Below are 17,844 nucleotides of genomic sequence, written 5' to 3'. Positions count from 1 at the left end.
TACAAAAGTGTCTTGTGGAAGACAGTTTTCTTTTATACAAAAGTGTCTTGTGAAAGACAGTTTTCTTTTATAGAAAAGTGTCTTGTGGAAGACAGTTTTCTTTTATACAAAAGTGTCTTGTGGAAGACAGTTTTCTTTTATACAAAAGTGTCTTGTGGAAGACAGTTTTCTTTTATACAAAAGTGTCTTGTGGAAGACAGTTTTCTTGTATAGAAAAGTGTCTTCAGGAAGACAGTTTTCTTATATAGAAAAGTGTCTTCAGGAAGACAGTTTTCTTATATAGAAAAGTGTCTTCAGGAAGACAATTTTCTTATATAGAAAAGTGTCTTCAGGAAGACAGTTTTCTTATATAGAAAAGTGTCTTCAGGAAGACAGTTTTCTTATATAGAAAAGTGTCTTCAGGAAGACAGTTTTCTTATATAGAAAAGTGTCTTCAGGAAGACAGTTTTCTTATATAGAAAAGTGTCTTCAGGAAGACAGTTTTCTTATATAGAAAAGTGTCTTCAGGAAGACAGTTTTCTTATATAGAAAAGTGTCTTCAGGAAGACAGTTTTCTTATATAGAAAAGTGTCTTCAGGAAGACAGTTTTCTTATATAGAAAAGTGTCTTCAGGAAGACAGTTTTCTTATATAGAAAAGTGTCTTCAGGAAGACAGTTTTCTTATATAGAAAAGTGTCTTCAGGAAGACAGTTTTCTTATATAGAAAAGTGTCTTCAGGAAGACAGTTTTCTTATATAGAAAAGTGTCTTCAGGAAGACAGTTTTCTTATATAGAAAAGTGTCTTCAGGAAGACAGTTTTCTTATATAGAAAAGTGTCTTCAGGAAGACAGTTTTCTTTTATAGAAAAGTGTCTTCAGGAAGACAGTTTTCTTATATAGAAAAGTGTCTTCAGGAAGACAGTTTTCTTATATAGAAAAGTGTCTTCAGGAAGACAGTTTTCTTATATAGAAAAGTGTCTTCAGGAAGACAGTTTTCTTATATAGAAAAGTGTCTTTAGGAAGACAGTTTTCTTATATAGAAAAGTGTCTTTAGGAAGACAGTTTTCTTATATAGAAAAGTGTCTTCAGGAAGACAGTTTTATAGAGAAAAGTGTCTTCAGGAAGACAGTTTTCTTATAGAGAAAAGTGTCTTCAGGAAGACAGTTTTCTTATAGAGAAAAGTGTCTTCAGGAAGACAGTTTTCTTATAGAGAAAAGTGTCTTCAGGAAGACAGTTTTCTTATATAGAAAAGTGTCTTCAGGAAGACAGTTTTCTTTTATAGAAAAGTGTCTTCAGGAAGACAGTTTTCTTTTATAGAAAAGTGTCTTCAGGAAGACAGTTTTCTTTTATAGAAAAGTGTCTTCAGGAAGACAGTTTTCTTTTATAGAAAAGTGTCTTCAGGAAGACAGTTTTCTTTTATAGAGAATTGTCTTGTGGAAGACAGTTTTCTTTTATAGAAAAGTGTCTTGTGGAAGACAGTGTTCTTTTATAGAAAAATGTCTTGTGGAAGACAGTTTTCTTTTATAGAAAAGTGTCTTGTGGAAGACAGTTTTCTTTTATAGAAAAGTGTCTTGTGGAAAACAGTTGTCTTATATAGAAAAGTGTCTTGTGGAAAGTGCTGCCGTAATATACATATAAACGCCTAAGTACGTGTATTTTGTAAGTCAGCAGAGCTTATATTAAGCAATAAATTAAATTTGATATCTTGGTATTTTATTTTCTTTACATTTTTTCTGCACCCCCCAAGACTTGATGTATTAGTGTGTTTTGTTAGTTTGTCTTTGGCCATAAATCACAATTCCCCAGAGCCTTAATTCATGGCAAACAATAAATGTTAACAAATTATATTGAGTTTTGTGTTGTGAGTGTGTGGGACTGACAAAAGAAAAGCTTTAAAGTTAACACTTAAAGTTTTAATAACAATAATAATAAAAAATCAATCATAAAAAATATTAAAGATAATTCTCACCTGCAAATAGCCACCCTCACAGTGTGTGGCATTCATTAAAGTGCCAATTTTGAACTTTTTAAATCTTAGTCTCAGCACAAAATCCCGAGGAGCACCTTTCAGTGTGCGAAAACGATACGAGCAGGTTAAGGGTCGCCCCACATTCTGATTCGTCACCTCGGGCGAGCTGACATCTTCGAAAATATCCACGGTTTTGTTGCACTGGTCTTTAGTGATGTCGGAGGAGCCGCCTGGAAATAATATAAAAAGAAAAGTAATGTTAAATTTAAGCCTAAAAGTATGCTATGTTTTTTGATTTATTTTTACATAAGACTTTGTAGATATGTCAGCTGGAAAATGGGTAAGTTATCAGCAGCTCTTCGGATTTCTGTAATACTGACAGCCATAGGATATTGATGACAATCCCATTTTAGTAAAATTTAATTGGAATTTTGTACAACAATTATATTTATTTAAGCCTTTAATATACATGTTTCTGTATTATTTTCTCTAATTAATAAATAAAAATCATTCTTTTGTTTACACAAAAATCATAAGCTGCTGCCTTCTTATTGCATACAAAACTTGATTCAAATTTATTTTCTTTTAATCAAATTTTCCACAATTGTCTTTGTTTAATTTAAACTCCACACTGTAAAGCTTTGTTTCATTTAATTCCTCTGCACGAGTACAAAACAAAAATTTTATGCAAAATGAATATAATTCACAAAAGAAACTAACAGCAAGTCATGACAATAATAAGTATTATCATCAAGCCCAACTAAGTTTGAAAAAAAACACACAAATTTCACTAATAAACTCCAACAAGAGCTGTTGTGTGAAATCCAGCATGAAAGAATGAATAGACAAATGAAATCGCCGAAAAACCTAAAAAATTCTTTAGAAGAAAAAAATTTCAATTCAAAAGACGGAACAAAAAAATCAGCAGGAAGTTTAAACGAAAAAAAAAACATGACTGTCACGTTTCAGCCAGAAAATATTTATGGAAAAAATATCTGAGAGAACAAATGTAATTCAAATGATTTTAATTTAAACTTACTTACATTTACTGGAACTTACTGTCTTCCACAAGACACTTTTCTCTAAAAGAAAACTGTCTTCCACAGAAGACACTTTTCTATATAAGAAAACTGTCTTCCTGAAGACACTTTTCTATATAAGAAAACTGTCTTCCTGAAGACAATTTTCTATATAAGAAAACTGTCTTCCACAGAACACACTTTTCTCTAAAAGAAAACTGTCTTCCACAGAACACACTTTTCTCTATAAGAAAACTATCTTCCACAAGACAATTTTCTATAAAAGAAAACTGTCTTCCACAAGACACTTTTCTGTAAAAGAAAACTGTCTTCCACAAGACACTTTTCTATAAAAGAAAACTGTCTTCCACAAGACACTTTTCTATAAAAGAAAACTGTCTTCCACAAGACACTTTTCTATAAAAGAAAACTGTCTTCCACAAGACACTTTTCTATAAAAGAAAACTGTCTTCCACAAGACACTTTTCTATAAAAGAAAACTGTCTTCCACAAGACACTTTTCTATAAAAGAAAACTGTCTTCCACAAGACACTTTTCTATAAATGAAAACTGTCTTCCACAAGACACTTTTCTATAAAAGAAAACTGTCTTCCACAAGACACTTTTCTATAAATGAAAACTGTCTTCCACAAGACACTTTTCTATTAAAGAAAACTGGCTTCCACAAGACACTTTTCTATAAAAGAAAACTGTCTTCCACAGAACACACTTTTCTCTATAAGAAAACTATCTTCCACAAGACAATTTTCTATAAAAGAAAACTGTCTTCCACAAGACACTTGTCTATAAAAGAAAACTGTCTTCCACAAGACACTTTTCTATAAAAGAAAACTGTCTCCCACTAGACACTTTTCTAAAAAAGAAAACTGTCTTCCACAAGACACTTTTCTATAAAAGAAAACTGTCTTCCACAAGACACTTTTCTATAAAAGAAAACTGTCTTCCACAAGACACTTTTCTATAAAAGAAAACTGTCTTCCACAAGACACTTTTCTATAAAAGAAAACTGTCTTCCACAAGACACTTTTCTATAAATGAAAACTGTCTTCCACAAGACACTTTTCTATAAAAGAAAACTGTCTTCCACAAGACACTTTTCTATAAAAGAAAACTGTCTTCCACAGAAGACACTTTTCTATATAAGAAAACTGTCTTCCTGAAGACACTTTTCTATATAAGAAAACTGTCTTCCTGAAGACAATTTTCTATATAAGAAAACTGTCTTCCTGAAGACAATTTTCTATATAAGAAAACTGTCTTCCACAGAACACACTTTTCTCTAAAAGAAAACTGTCTTCCACAGAACACACTTTTCTCTATAAGAAAACTATCTTCCACAAGACAATTTTCTATAAAAGAAAACTGTCTTCCACAAGACACTTTTCTATAAAAGAAAACTGTCTTCCACAAGACACTTTTCTATAAATGAAAACTGTCTTCCACAAGACACTTTTCTATAAAAGAAAACTGTCTTCCACAAGACACTTTTCTATAAATGAAAACTGTCTTTCACAAGACACTTTTCTATTAAAGAAAACTGGCTTCCACAAGACACTTTTCTATAAAAGAAAACTGTCTTCCACAAGACACTTTTCTATAAATGAAAACTGTCTTCCACAAGACACTTTTCTATAAAAGAAAACTGTCTTCCACAAGACACTTTTCTATAAATAAAAACTGTCTTTCACAAGACACTTTTCTATTAAAGAAAACTGGCTTCCACAAGACACTTTTCTATAAAAGAAAACTGTCTTCCACAGAAGACACTTTTCTATATAAGAAAACTGTCTTCCTGAAGACACTTTTCTATATAAGAAAACTGTCTTCCTGAAGACAATTTTCTATATAAGAAAACTGTCTTCCACAGAACACACTTTTCTCTAAAAGAAAACTGTCTTCCACAGAACACACTTTTCTCTATAAGAAAACTATCTTCCACAAGACAATTTTCTATAAAAGAAAACTGTCTTCCACAAGACACTTGTCTATAAAAGAAAACTGTCTTCCACAAGACACTTTTCTATAAAAGAAAACTGTCTCCCACTAGACACTTTTCTAAAAAAGAAAACTGTCTTCCACAAGACACTTTTCTATAAAAGAAAACTGTCTTCCACAAGACACTTTTCTATAAAAGAAAACTGTCTTCCACAAGACACTTTTCTATAAAAGAAAACTGTCTTCCACAAGACACTTTTCTATAAAAGAAAACTGTCTTCCACAGAAGACACTTTTCTATATAAGAAAACTGTCTTCCTGAAGACACTTTTCTATATAAGAAAACTGTCTTCCTGAAGACAATTTTCTATATAAGAAAACTGTCTTCCTGAAGACAATTTTCTATATAAGAAAACTGTCTTCCACAGAACACACTTTTCTCTAAAAGAAAACTGTCTTCCACAGAACACACTTTTCTCTATAAGAAAACTATCTTCCACAAGACAATTTTCTATAAAAGAAAACTGTCTTCCACAAGACACTTTTCTATAAAAGAAAACTGTCTTCCACAAGACACTTTTCTATAAATGAAAACTGTCTTCCACAAGACACTTTTCTATAAAAGAAAACTGTCTTCCACAAGACACTTTTCTATAAATGAAAACTGTCTTTCACAAGACACTTTTCTATTAAAGAAAACTGGCTTCCACAAGACACTTTTCTATAAAAGAAAACTGTCTTCCACAAGACACTTTTCTATAAATGAAAACTGTCTTCCACAAGACACTTTTCTATAAAAGAAAACTGTCTTCCACAAGACACTTTTCTATAAATGAAAACTGTCTTTCACAAGACACTTTTCTATTAAAGAAAACTGGCTTCCACAAGACACTTTTCTATAAAAGAAAACTGTCTTCCACAAGACACTTTTCTATAAATGAAAACTGTCTTCCACAAGACACTTTTCTATAAAAGAAAACTGTCTTCCACAAGACACTTTTCTATAAATAAAAACTGTCTTTCACAAGACACTTTTCTATTAAAGAAAACTGGCTTCCACAAGACACTTTTCTATAAAAGAAAACTGTCTTCCACAGAAGACACTTTTCTATATAAGAAAACTGTCTTCCTGAAGACACTTTTCTATATAAGAAAACTGTCTTCCTGAAGACAATTTTCTATATAAGAAAACTGTCTTCCACAGAACACACTTTTCTCTAAAAGAAAACTGTCTTCCACAGAACACACTTTTCTCTATAAGAAAACTATCTTCCACAAGACAATTTTCTATAAAAGAAAACTGTCTTCCACAAGACACTTGTCTATAAAAGAAAACTGTCTTCCACAAGACACTTTTCTATAAAAGAAAACTGTCTCCCACTAGACACTTTTCTAAAAAAGAAAACTGTCTTCCACAAGACACTTTTCTATAAAAGAAAACTGTCTTCCACAAGACACTTTTCTATAAAAGAAAACTGTCTTCCACAAGACACTTTTCTATAAAAGAAAACTGTCTTCCACAAGACACTTTTCTATAAAAGAAAACTGTCTTCCACAGAAGACACTTTTCTATATAAGAAAACTGTCTTCCTGAAGACACTTTTCTATATAAGAAAACTGTCTTCCTGAAGACAATTTTCTATATAAGAAAACTGTCTTCCTGAAGACAATTTTCTATATAAGAAAACTGTCTTCCACAGAACACACTTTTCTCTAAAAGAAAACTGTCTTCCACAGAACACACTTTTCTCTATAAGAAAACTATCTTCCACAAGACAATTTTCTATAAAAGAAAACTGTCTTCCACAAGACACTTTTCTATAAAAGAAAACTGTCTTCCACAAGACACTTTTCTATAAATGAAAACTGTCTTCCACAAGACACTTTTCTATAAAAGAAAACTGTCTTCCACAAGACACTTTTCTATAAATGAAAACTGTCTTTCACAAGACACTTTTCTATTAAAGAAAACTGGCTTCCACAAGACACTTTTCTATAAAAGAAAACTGTCTTCCACAAGACACTTTTCTATAAATGAAAACTGTCTTCCACAAGACACTTTTCTATAAAAGAAAACTGTCTTCCACAAGACACTTTTCTATAAATAAAAACTGTCTTTCACAAGACACTTTTCTATTAAAGAAAACTGGCTTCCACAAGACACTTTTCTATAAAAGAAAACTGTCTTCCACAGAAGACACTTTTCTATATAAGAAAACTGTCTTCCTGAAGACACTTTTCTATATAAGAAAACTGTCTTCCTGAAGACAATTTTCTATATAAGAAAACTGTCTTCCACAGAACACACTTTTCTCTAAAAGAAAACTGTCTTCCACAGAACACACTTTTCTCTATAAGAAAACTATCTTCCACAAGACAATTTTCTATAAAAGAAAACTGTCTTCCACAAGACACTTGTCTATAAAAGAAAACTGTCTTCCACAAGACACTTTTCTATAAAAGAAAACTGTCTCCCACTAGACACTTTTCTAAAAAAGAAAACTGTCTTCCACAAGACACTTTTCTATAAAAGAAAACTGTCTTCCACAAGACACTTTTCTATAAAAGAAAACTGTCTTCCACAAGACACTTTTCTATAAAAGAAAACTGTCTTCCACAAGACACTTTTCTATAAAAGAAAACTGTCTTCCACAAGACACTTTTCTATAAAAGAAAACTGTCTTCCACAAGACAATTTTCTATAAATGAAAACTGTCTTCCACAGAAGACACTTTTCTCTATAAGAAAACTGTCTTCCACAAGACACTTTTCTATAAATGAAAACTGTCTTCCACAAGACACTTTTCTATAAAAGAAAACTGTCTTCCACAAGACACTTTTCTATTAAAGAAAACTGGCTTCCACAAGACACTTTTCTATAAAAGAAAACTGTCTTCCACAAGACACTTTTCTCTAAAAGAAAACTGTCTTCCACAAGACACTTTTCTCTAAAAGAAAACTGTCTTCCACAAGACACTTTTCTCTAAAAGAAAACTGTCTTCCTGGAGACACTTTTCTATATAAGAAAACTGTCTTCTACAGAAGACACTTTTCTATATAAGAAAACTGTCTTCCACAGAAGACACTTTTCTATATAAGAAAACTGTCTTCCTGAAGACACTTTTCTATATAAGAAAACTGTCTTTAAGAAAACTGTCTTCCTGAAGACACTTTTCTATATAAGAAAACTGTCTTCCTGAAGACACTTTTCTATATAAGAAAACTGTCTTCCTGAAGACACTTTTCTATATAAGAAAACTGTCTTCCTGAAGACACTTTTCTATATAAGAAAACTGTCTTCCTGAAGACACTTTTCTATATAAGAAAACTGTCTTCCTGAAGACACTATTCTATATAAGAAAACTGTCTTCCTGAAGACACTTTTCTATATAAGAAAACTGTCTTCCTGAAGACACTTTTCTATATAAGAAAACTGTCTTCCACAGAAGACACTTTTCTATATAAGAAAACTGTCTTCCTGAAGACACTTTTCTATATAAGAAAACTGTCTTCCTGAAGACACTTTTCTATATAAGAAAACTGTCTTCCTGAAGACACTTTTCTATAAAAGAAAACTGTCTTCCACCGAAGACACTTTTCTATATAAGAATACCGGCTTCCACAGAAGACACTTTTCTACATAAGAAAACCGTCTTCCACAGAAGACACTTTTCTACATAAGAAAACTGTCTTCCACAAGACACTTTTCTATAAAAGAAAACTGTGTTAAACAAACACTTTTCTATAGGAAAACTGTCTTCTCAAGGCTGATTTCTAACAAAACTATCTTCTAATGTCAGTTTTTGTAAAAATATTATGCTTTACTAGAAGTTGATCTTTAACCGCCTTTAGCGATTCCTTTCTTCCACAAGACACTTTTCTCTACAAGAAAACTGTCTTCCACAAGACATTTTTCTCTACAAGAAAACTGTCTTCCACAGAAGACACTTTTCTATATAAGAAAACTGTCTTCCACAGAAGACACTTTTCTATATAAGAAAACTGTCTTCCACAGAAGACACTTTTCTATATAAGAAAACTGTCTTCCACAGAAGACACTTTTCTATATAAGAAAACTGTCTTCCACAGAAGACACTTTTCTATATAAGAAAACTGTCTTCCACAGAAGACACTTTTCTATATAAGAAAACTGTCTTCCACAGAAGACACTTTTCTATATAAGAAAACTGTCTTCCACAGAAGACACTTTTCTATATAAGAAAACTGTCTTCCACAGAAGACACTTTTCTATATAAGAAAACTGTCTTCCACAGAAGACACTTTTCTATATAAGAAAACTGTCTTCCACAGAAGACACTTTTCTATATAAGAAAACTGTCTTCCACAGAAGACACTTTTCTATATAAGAAAACTGTCTTCCTGAAGACACTTTTCTATATAAGAAAACTGTCTTCCTGAAGACACTTTTCTATATAAGAAAACTGTCTTCCTGAAGACACTTTTCTATATAAGAAAATTGTCTTCCACAAGACACTTTTTTCTAAAAGAAAACTGTCTTCCACAGAAGACACTTTTCTCTATAAGAAAACTGTCTTCCACAGAAGACACTTTTCTCTATAAGAAAACTGTCTTCCACAGAAGACACTTTTCTATATAAGAAAACTGTCTTCCACAGAAGACACTTTTCTATATAAGAAAACTGTCTTCCACAGAAGACACTTTTCTATATAAGAAAACTGTCTTCCACAGAAGACACTTTTCTATATAAGAAAACTGTCTTCCACAGAAGACACTTTTCTATATAAGAAAACTGTCTTCCACAGAAGACACTTTTCTATATAAGAAAACTGTCTTCCTGAAGACACTTTTCTATATAAGAAAACTGTCTTCCTGAAGACACTTTTCTATATAAGAAAATTGTCTTCCACAAGACACTTTTTTCTAAAAGAAAACTGTCTTCCACAGAAGACACTTTTCTATAAAAGAAAACTGTCTTCCACAAGACACTTTTTTCTAAAAGAAAACTGTCTTCCACAGAAGACACTTTTCTCTATAAGAAAACTGTCTTCCACAGAAGACACTTTTCTCTATAAGAAAACTGTCTTCCACAGAAGACACTTTTCTATATAAGAAAACTGTCTTCCTGAAGACACTTTTCTATATAAGAAAACTGTCTTCCTGAAGACACTTTTCTATATAAGAAAATTGTCTTCCACAAGACACTTTTTTCTAAAAGAAAACTGTCTTCCACAGAAGACACTTTTCTATAAAAGAAAACTGTCTTCCACAAGACACTTTTTTCTAAAAGAAAACTGTCTTCCACAGAAGACACTTTTCTCTATAAGAAAACTGTCTTCCACAGAAGACACTTTTCTATATAAGAAAACTGTCTTCCACAGAAGACACTTTTCTATATAAGAAAACTGTCTTCCACAGAAGACACTTTTCTATATAAGAAAACTGTCTTCCACAGAAGACACTTTTCTATATAAGAAAACTGTCTTCCTGAAGACACTTTTCTATATAAGAAAACTGTCTTCCTGAAGACACTTTTCTATATAAGAAAATTGTCTTCCACAAGACACTTTTTTCTAAAAGAAAACTATCTTCCACAGAAGACACTTTTCTCTATAAGAAAACTGTCTTCCACAGAAGACACTTTTCTCTATAAGAAAACTGTCTTCCACAGAAGACACTTTTCTCTATAAGAAAACTGTCTTCCACAGAAGACACTTTTCTCTATAAGAAAACTGTCTTCCACAGAAGACACTTTTCTCTATAAGAAAACTGTCTTCCACAGAAGACACTTTTCTCTATAAGAAAACTGTCTTCCACAGAAGAAACTTTTCTATAAAAGAAAACTGTCTTCCACAGAAGACACTTTTCTATAAAAGAAAACTGTCTTCCACAGAAGACACTTTTCTATAAAAGAAAACTGTCTTCCACAAGACACTTTTTTCTAAAAGAAAACTGTCTTCCACAGAAGACACTTTTCTCTATAAGAAAACTGTCTTCCACAGAAGACACTTTTCTATATAAGAAAACTGTCTTCCACAGAACACACTTTTCTCTAAAAGAAAACTGTCTTCCACAGAAGACACTTTTCTATATAAGAAAACTGTCTTCCACAGAAGACACTTTTCTATATAAGAAAACTGTCTTCCACAGAAGACACTTTTCTATATAAGAAAACTGTCTTCCACAGAAGACACTTTTCTATATAAGAAAACTGTCTTCCACAGAAGACACTTTTCTATATAAGAAAACTGTCTTCCACAGAAGACACTTTTCTATATAAGAAAACTGTCTTCCACAGAAGACACTTTTCTATATAAGAAAACTGTCTTCCACAGAAGACACTTTTCTATATAAGAAAACTGTCTTCCACAGAAGACACTTTTCTATATAAGAAAACTGTCTTCCACAGAAGACACTTTTCTATATAAGAAAACTGTCTTCCTGAAGACACTTTTCTATATAAGAAAACTGTCTTCCTGAAGACACTTTTCTATATAAGAAAATTGTCTTCCACAAGACACTTTTTTCTAAAAGAAAACTGTCTTCCACAGAAGACACTTTTCTCTATAAGAAAACTGTCTTCCACAGAAGACACTTTTCTCTATAAGAAAACTGTCTTCCACAGAAGACACTTTTCTCTATAAGAAAACTGTCTTCCACAGAAGACACTTTTCTATAAAAGAAAACTGTCTTCCACAGAAGACACTTTTCTATAAAAGAAAACTGTCTTCCACAGAAGACACTTTTCTCTATAAGAAAACTGTCTTCCACAGAAGACACTTTTCTCTATAAGAAAACTGTCTTCCACAGAAGACACTTTTCTCTATAAGAAAACTGTCTTCCACAGAAGACACTTTTCTCTATAAGAAAACTGTCTTCCACAGAAGACACTTTTCTCTATAAGAAAACTGTCTTCCACAGAAGACACTTTTCTCTATAAGAAAACTGTCTTCCACAGAAGACACTTTTCTATAAAAGAAAACTGTCTTCCACAGAAGACACTTTTCTATAAAAGAAAACTGTCTTCCACAGAAGACACTTTTCTATATAAGAAAACTGTCTTCCACAGAAGACACTTTTCTATAAAAGAAAACTGTCTTCCACAGAAGACACTTTTCTCTATAAGAAAACTGTCTTCCACAGAAGACACTTTTCTCTATAAGAAAACTGTCTTCCACAGAAGACACTTTTCTCTATAAGAAAACTGTCTTCCACAGAAGACACTTTTCTATAAAAGAAAACTGTCTTCCACAGAAGACACTTTTCTATAAAAGAAAACTGTCTTCCACAGAAGACACTTTTCTATATAAGAAAACTGTCTTCCACAGAAGACACTTTTCTATAAAAGAAAACTGTCTTCCACAGAAGACACTTTTCTCTATAAGAAAACTGTCTTCCACAGAAGACACTTTTCTATATAAGAAAACTGTCTTCCACAGAAGACACTTTTCTATATAAGAAAACTGTCTTCCACAGAAGACACTTTTCTATAAAAGAAAACTGTCTTCCACAGAAGACACTTTTCTCTATAAGAAAACTGTCTTCCACAGAAGACACTTTTCTCTATAAGAAAACTGTCTTCCACAGAAGACACTTTTCTCTATAAGAAAACTGTCTTCCACAGAAGACACTTTTCTCTATAAGAAAACTGTCTTCCACAGAAGACACTTTTCTCTATAAGAAAACTGTCTTCCACAGAAGACACTTTTCTATAAAAGAAAACTGTCTTCCACAGAAGACACTTTTCTATAAAAGAAAACTGTCTTCCACAGAAGACACTTTTCTATATAAGAAAACTGTCTTCCACAGAAGACACTTTTCTATAAAAGAAAACTGTCTTCCACAGAAGACACTTTTCTATATAAGAAAACTGTCTTCCACAGAAGACACTTTTCTATATAAGAAAACTGTCTTCCACAGAAGACACTTTTCTATAAAAGAAAACTGTCTTCCACAGAAGACACTTTTCTATAAAAGAAAACTGTCTTCCACAGAAGACACTTTTCTATAAAAGAAAACTGTCTTCCACAGAAGACACTTTTCTATAAAAGAAAACTGTCTTCCACAAGACACTTTTTTCTAAAAGAAAACTGTCTTCCACAGAAGACACTTTTCTCTATAAGAAAACTGTCTTCCACAGAAGACACTTTTCTCTATAAGAAACCTGTCTTCCACAGAAGACACTTTTCTCTATAAGAAAACTGTCTTCCACAGAAGACACTTTTCTATATAAGAAAACTGTCTTCCACAGAAGACACTTTTCTATATAAGAAAACTGTCTTCCACAGAAGACACTTTTCTATATAAGAAAACTGTCTTCCACAGAAGACACTTTTCTATATAAGAAAACTGTCTTCCACAGAAGACACTTTTCTATATAAGAAAACTGTCTTCCACAGAAGACACTTTTCTATATAAGAAAACTGTCTTCCACAGAAGACACTTTTCTATATAAGAAAACTGTCTTCCTGAAGACACTTTTCTATATAAGAAAACTGTCTTCCTGAAGACACTTTTCTATATAAGAAAATTGTCTTCCACAAGACACTTTTTTCTAAAAGAAAACTGTCTTCCACAGAAGACACTTTTCTCTATAAGAAAACTGTCTTCCACAGAAGACACTTTTCTCTATAAGAAAACTGTCTTCCACAGAAGACACTTTTCTATAAAAGAAAACTGTCTTCCACAAGACACTTTTTTCTAAAAGAAAACTGTCTTCCACAGAAGACACTTTTCTCTATAAGAAAACTGTCTTCCACAGAAGACACTTTTCTATAAAAGAAAACTGTCTTCCACAGAAGACACTTTTCTCTATAAGAAAACTGTCTTCCACAGAAGACACTTTTCTCTATAAGAAAACTGTCTTCCACAGAAGACACTTTTCTCTATAAGAAAACTGTCTTCCACAGAAGACACTTTTCTCTATAAGAAAACTGTCTTCCACAGAAGACACTTTTCTCTATAAGAAAACTGTCTTCCACAGAAGACACTTTTCTCTATAAGAAAACTGTCTTCCACAGAAGACACTTTTCTATAAAAGAAAACTGTCTTCCACAGAAGACACTTTTCTATAAAAGAAAACTGTCTTCCACAGAAGACACTTTTCTATATAAGAAAACTGTCTTCCACAGAAGACACTTTTCTATAAAAGAAAACTGTCTTCCACAGAAGACACTTTTCTATATAAGAAAACTGTCTTCCACAGAAGACACTTTTCTATATAAGAAAACTGTCTTCCACAGAAGACACTTTTCTATAAAAGAAAACTGTCTTCCACAGAAGACACTTTTCTATAAAAGAAAACTGTCTTCCACAGAAGACACTTTTCTATAAAAGAAAACTGTCTTCCACAGAAGACACTTTTCTATAAAAGAAAACTGTCTTCCACAAGACACTTTTTTCTAAAAGAAAACTGTCTTCCACAGAAGACACTTTTCTCTATAAGAAAACTGTCTTCCACAGAAGACACTTTTCTCTATAAGAAAACTGTCTTCCACAGAAGACACTTTTCTCTATAAGAAAACTGTCTTCCACAGAAGACACTTTTCTATATAAGAAAACTGTCTTCCACAGAAGACACTTTTCTATATAAGAAAACTGTCTTCCACAGAAGACACTTTTCTATATAAGAAAACTGTCTTCCACAGAAGACACTTTTCTATATAAGAAAACTGTCTTCCACAGAAGACACTTTTCTATATAAGAAAACTGTCTTCCACAGAAGACACTTTTCTATATAAGAAAACTGTCTTCCACAGAAGACACTTTTCTATATAAGAAAACTGTCTTCCTGAAGACACTTTTCTATATAAGAAAACTGTCTTCCTGAAGACACTTTTCTATATAAGAAAATTGTCTTCCACAAGACACTTTTTTCTAAAAGAAAACTGTCTTCCACAGAAGACACTTTTCTCTATAAGAAAACTGTCTTCCACAGAAGACACTTTTCTCTATAAGAAAACTGTCTTCCACAGAAGACACTTTTCTATAAAAGAAAACTGTCTTCCACAAGACACTTTTTTCTAAAAGAAAACTGTCTTCCACAGAAGACACTTTTCTCTATAAGAAAACTGTCTTCCACAGAAGACACTTTTCTCTATAAGAAAACTGTCTTCCACAGAAGACACTTTTCTATATAAGAAAACTGTCTTCCACAGAAGACACTTTTCTATATAAGAAAACTGTCTTCCACAGAAGACACTTTTCTATATAAGAAAACTGTCTTCCACAGAAGACACTTTTCTATATAAGAAAACTGTCTTCCACAGAAGACACTTTTCTATATAAGAAAACTGTCTTCCACAGAAGACACTTTTCTATATAAGAAAACTGTCTTCCTGAAGACACTTTTCTATATAAGAAAACTGTCTTCCTGAAGACACTTTTCTATATAAGAAAATTGTCTTCCACAAGACACTTTTTTCTAAAAGAAAACTGTCTTCCACAGAAGACACTTTTCTCTATAAGAAAACTGTCTTCCACAGAAGACACTTTTCTCTATAAGAAAACTGTCTTCCACAGAAGACACTTTTCTCTATAAGAAAACTGTCTTCCACAGAAGACACTTTTCTCTATAAGAAAACTGTCTTCCACAGAAGACACTTTTCTCTATAAGAAAACTGTCTTCCACAGAAGACACTTTTCTCTATAAGAAAACTGTCTTCCACAGAAGACACTTTTCTCTATAAGAAAGCTGTCTTCCACAAGACACTTTTCTCAAAAAGAAAACTGTCTTCCACAAGACACTTTTCTCTAAAAGAAAACTGTCTTCCACAAGACACTTTTCTCTAAAAGAAAACTGTCTTCCACAAGACACTTTTCTATAAAAGAAAACTGTCTTCCACAAGACACTTTTCTATAAAATAAAACTGTCTTCTCAAGACTGGGTTCTAAGAAAACTATCTTCTAATGTCAGTTTTTGTAAAAATATAATGCTCTACTAGAAGTTAATCTTTAACCGCCTTTAGCGATTCCTTTTTGTTTAATCACAATTTATTCCTATTTTCCCCCTTTTTCCATACATTTAATTCTGTCTACATCTTATTTAAATAGTATAATTTTCTTGTAAAAAAAAAATCATACAAAATATCCATAATGTGCTTATTATAGTGACGACAGCAAAACACACAAACACATTAGAATAGAAAATTATTTCTGGATTTCCTTTCTTTACGGACAACAGTTGTACACAACTGATTATAATTTAGCAAAAGTTTTTCTTTTATGGTGTTTGATTTGTATTTTTATGGCTGTGATTATATTTTCATCTTTTTTTTTGTGGGCTTTTGTTGCCAAAGTAATATTATTTATACTTTACTTTTTTTATACAACATTTATGTCACTACAAGTACAATTGAGAAGAAATAGCTAGAGGCTACACACAGAAAATAAATGAAAAATATTTCAGCCTGGTATTATGGGTTGGAAGTTGCATGATTGTATGACTTATATACCATGATAATGACAAATATGTGAGGCATTCCTTCACTTAAAGTCAAATCCATGTATTCGTCTTTATTTAAAGTAGTACAGATATCTTTGATACTCCATGATGGACTTCATTGTTGTTAATTTAGTTTTGTGGGATTCTTTCCCTTGTAAGTTTTTTTGTCATTATAGTGATTTTTTATTTGAAATTCTTCTTGTCCAAGTTTTAGGGAACAATAGTGCTGTACATTGTGCTGAATTTGTAATTCACGTTACCGCCTTTTATTACATTCAAACTTGAAAAACTTGTGCAGGAAGTTTGTTTTTTGTGAGCTGTTTTTCCTGTTTTCTTGCTAAATTTTTAGGGGGTATAATAGCAAAAAATGTAATGTTGAAAACTTCCAACAGAAGTTGCAGATAATATGACATGGCGTGTTTTTTTATTCACACTTTAATTTATAAATTTAGCATATTTTTTTTATTTTTTTGTGTTTGGAAAAGGGCCATTCATTATGTTGGACATTGAAATGCTTTATTGTTTGTATAGAAGTTTAAAGACAAAAAAGAAGGATATGAAGTACTAAGCTGAATATATTTGGTAGTTGGAAAACCTTTTCTTATAGAAGTTTTCCCTATAGAAAACAGACTTTGTAACACAGAGTGCCTATAGACAGAAAATAATTTTTGTAACACAGTTTACCTATAGAAAACAGTATTTGTAAGAAATATTTTCTATAGAAAATAGTACAGTTTTCTTATCAAATATTCCCAGACTTGGGAAGACAATTTTCTTATAGAAAAGTGTATGATTTTATAAGACAAACTTGCAAAACATTAAAGATTTTATCAAACTCAAAATGGTCAAATTTGACAATCTCTACATCCTGCTGTATGTCACCATAGTGATTACTTGTTTAATATTTGTATATTATGAGTTCTACTCTACATATTTTCTATACATAGTTTTGATATTTGAGCAGTAGTTTACAAGTTATATTTGAATTTATTAACATAGTATGCAATGTATTATGTGACGTATGAGTATTATTTAATTATATTTTAATTAAATAATACTCATACGCAATCATTACTCAATTCAATAATACTCATACGCTGGCATTAGGAAATGTTAATTCTGTAGTTTTAAGTAGATTCTGGCAATACGGCGAATTGTAAACGATTTTGTTCATCCTCGAGTTAATAAGTAATTAAATTTTAACTTCAACCGTAGATATTTATGTGGTTCAATCTTAGGTCTTTCTGTAATTCAATTTTAGCTTCAATCGTAGGCATTTTTCTAGTTAAATGTTCGCTTCAATCGTAGGTCTTCATGTAGTTTAAGTATAGCTTAAATCGCAGGTCTTTATGTAGCTCAAGTTTAGCTTCAATTGAAGGTCTTTATATAGCTCAATTTTAGCTTCAATCTTGGCTCATTCTATAGTCCAATTTTAGCTTCAATCGTGAGTCTTTATGTAGCTCAATTTTAGCTTCAATCGTAACTCATTTTGTAGTTCAA

General features: G+C 31.8%; 1 protein-coding gene across 1 annotated transcript in view; it reads right to left on the bottom strand.

Moving 5' to 3' along the window:
• The window catches only part of LOC135960448 (uncharacterized), a 249,771-nt gene that overhangs the window by 76,478 nt on the left and 155,449 nt on the right, over nt 1-17,844 (bottom strand). The window contains exon 2 of the mRNA XM_065511741.1: nt 1,948-2,177. Coding sequence (XP_065367813.1) covers nt 1,948-2,177 — 230 coding nt within the window. The remainder of the gene's footprint in view (nt 1-1,947; nt 2,178-17,844) is intronic.

This window comes from Calliphora vicina, chromosome 5, assembly GCF_958450345.1.
Source record: "Calliphora vicina chromosome 5, idCalVici1.1, whole genome shotgun sequence".
Lineage (NCBI taxonomy): Eukaryota > Metazoa > Arthropoda > Insecta > Diptera > Calliphoridae > Calliphora > Calliphora vicina.
The sequence above is the reverse complement of the archived record's forward strand: the minus strand, read 5'-3'. Positions and strand labels throughout refer to the sequence as shown.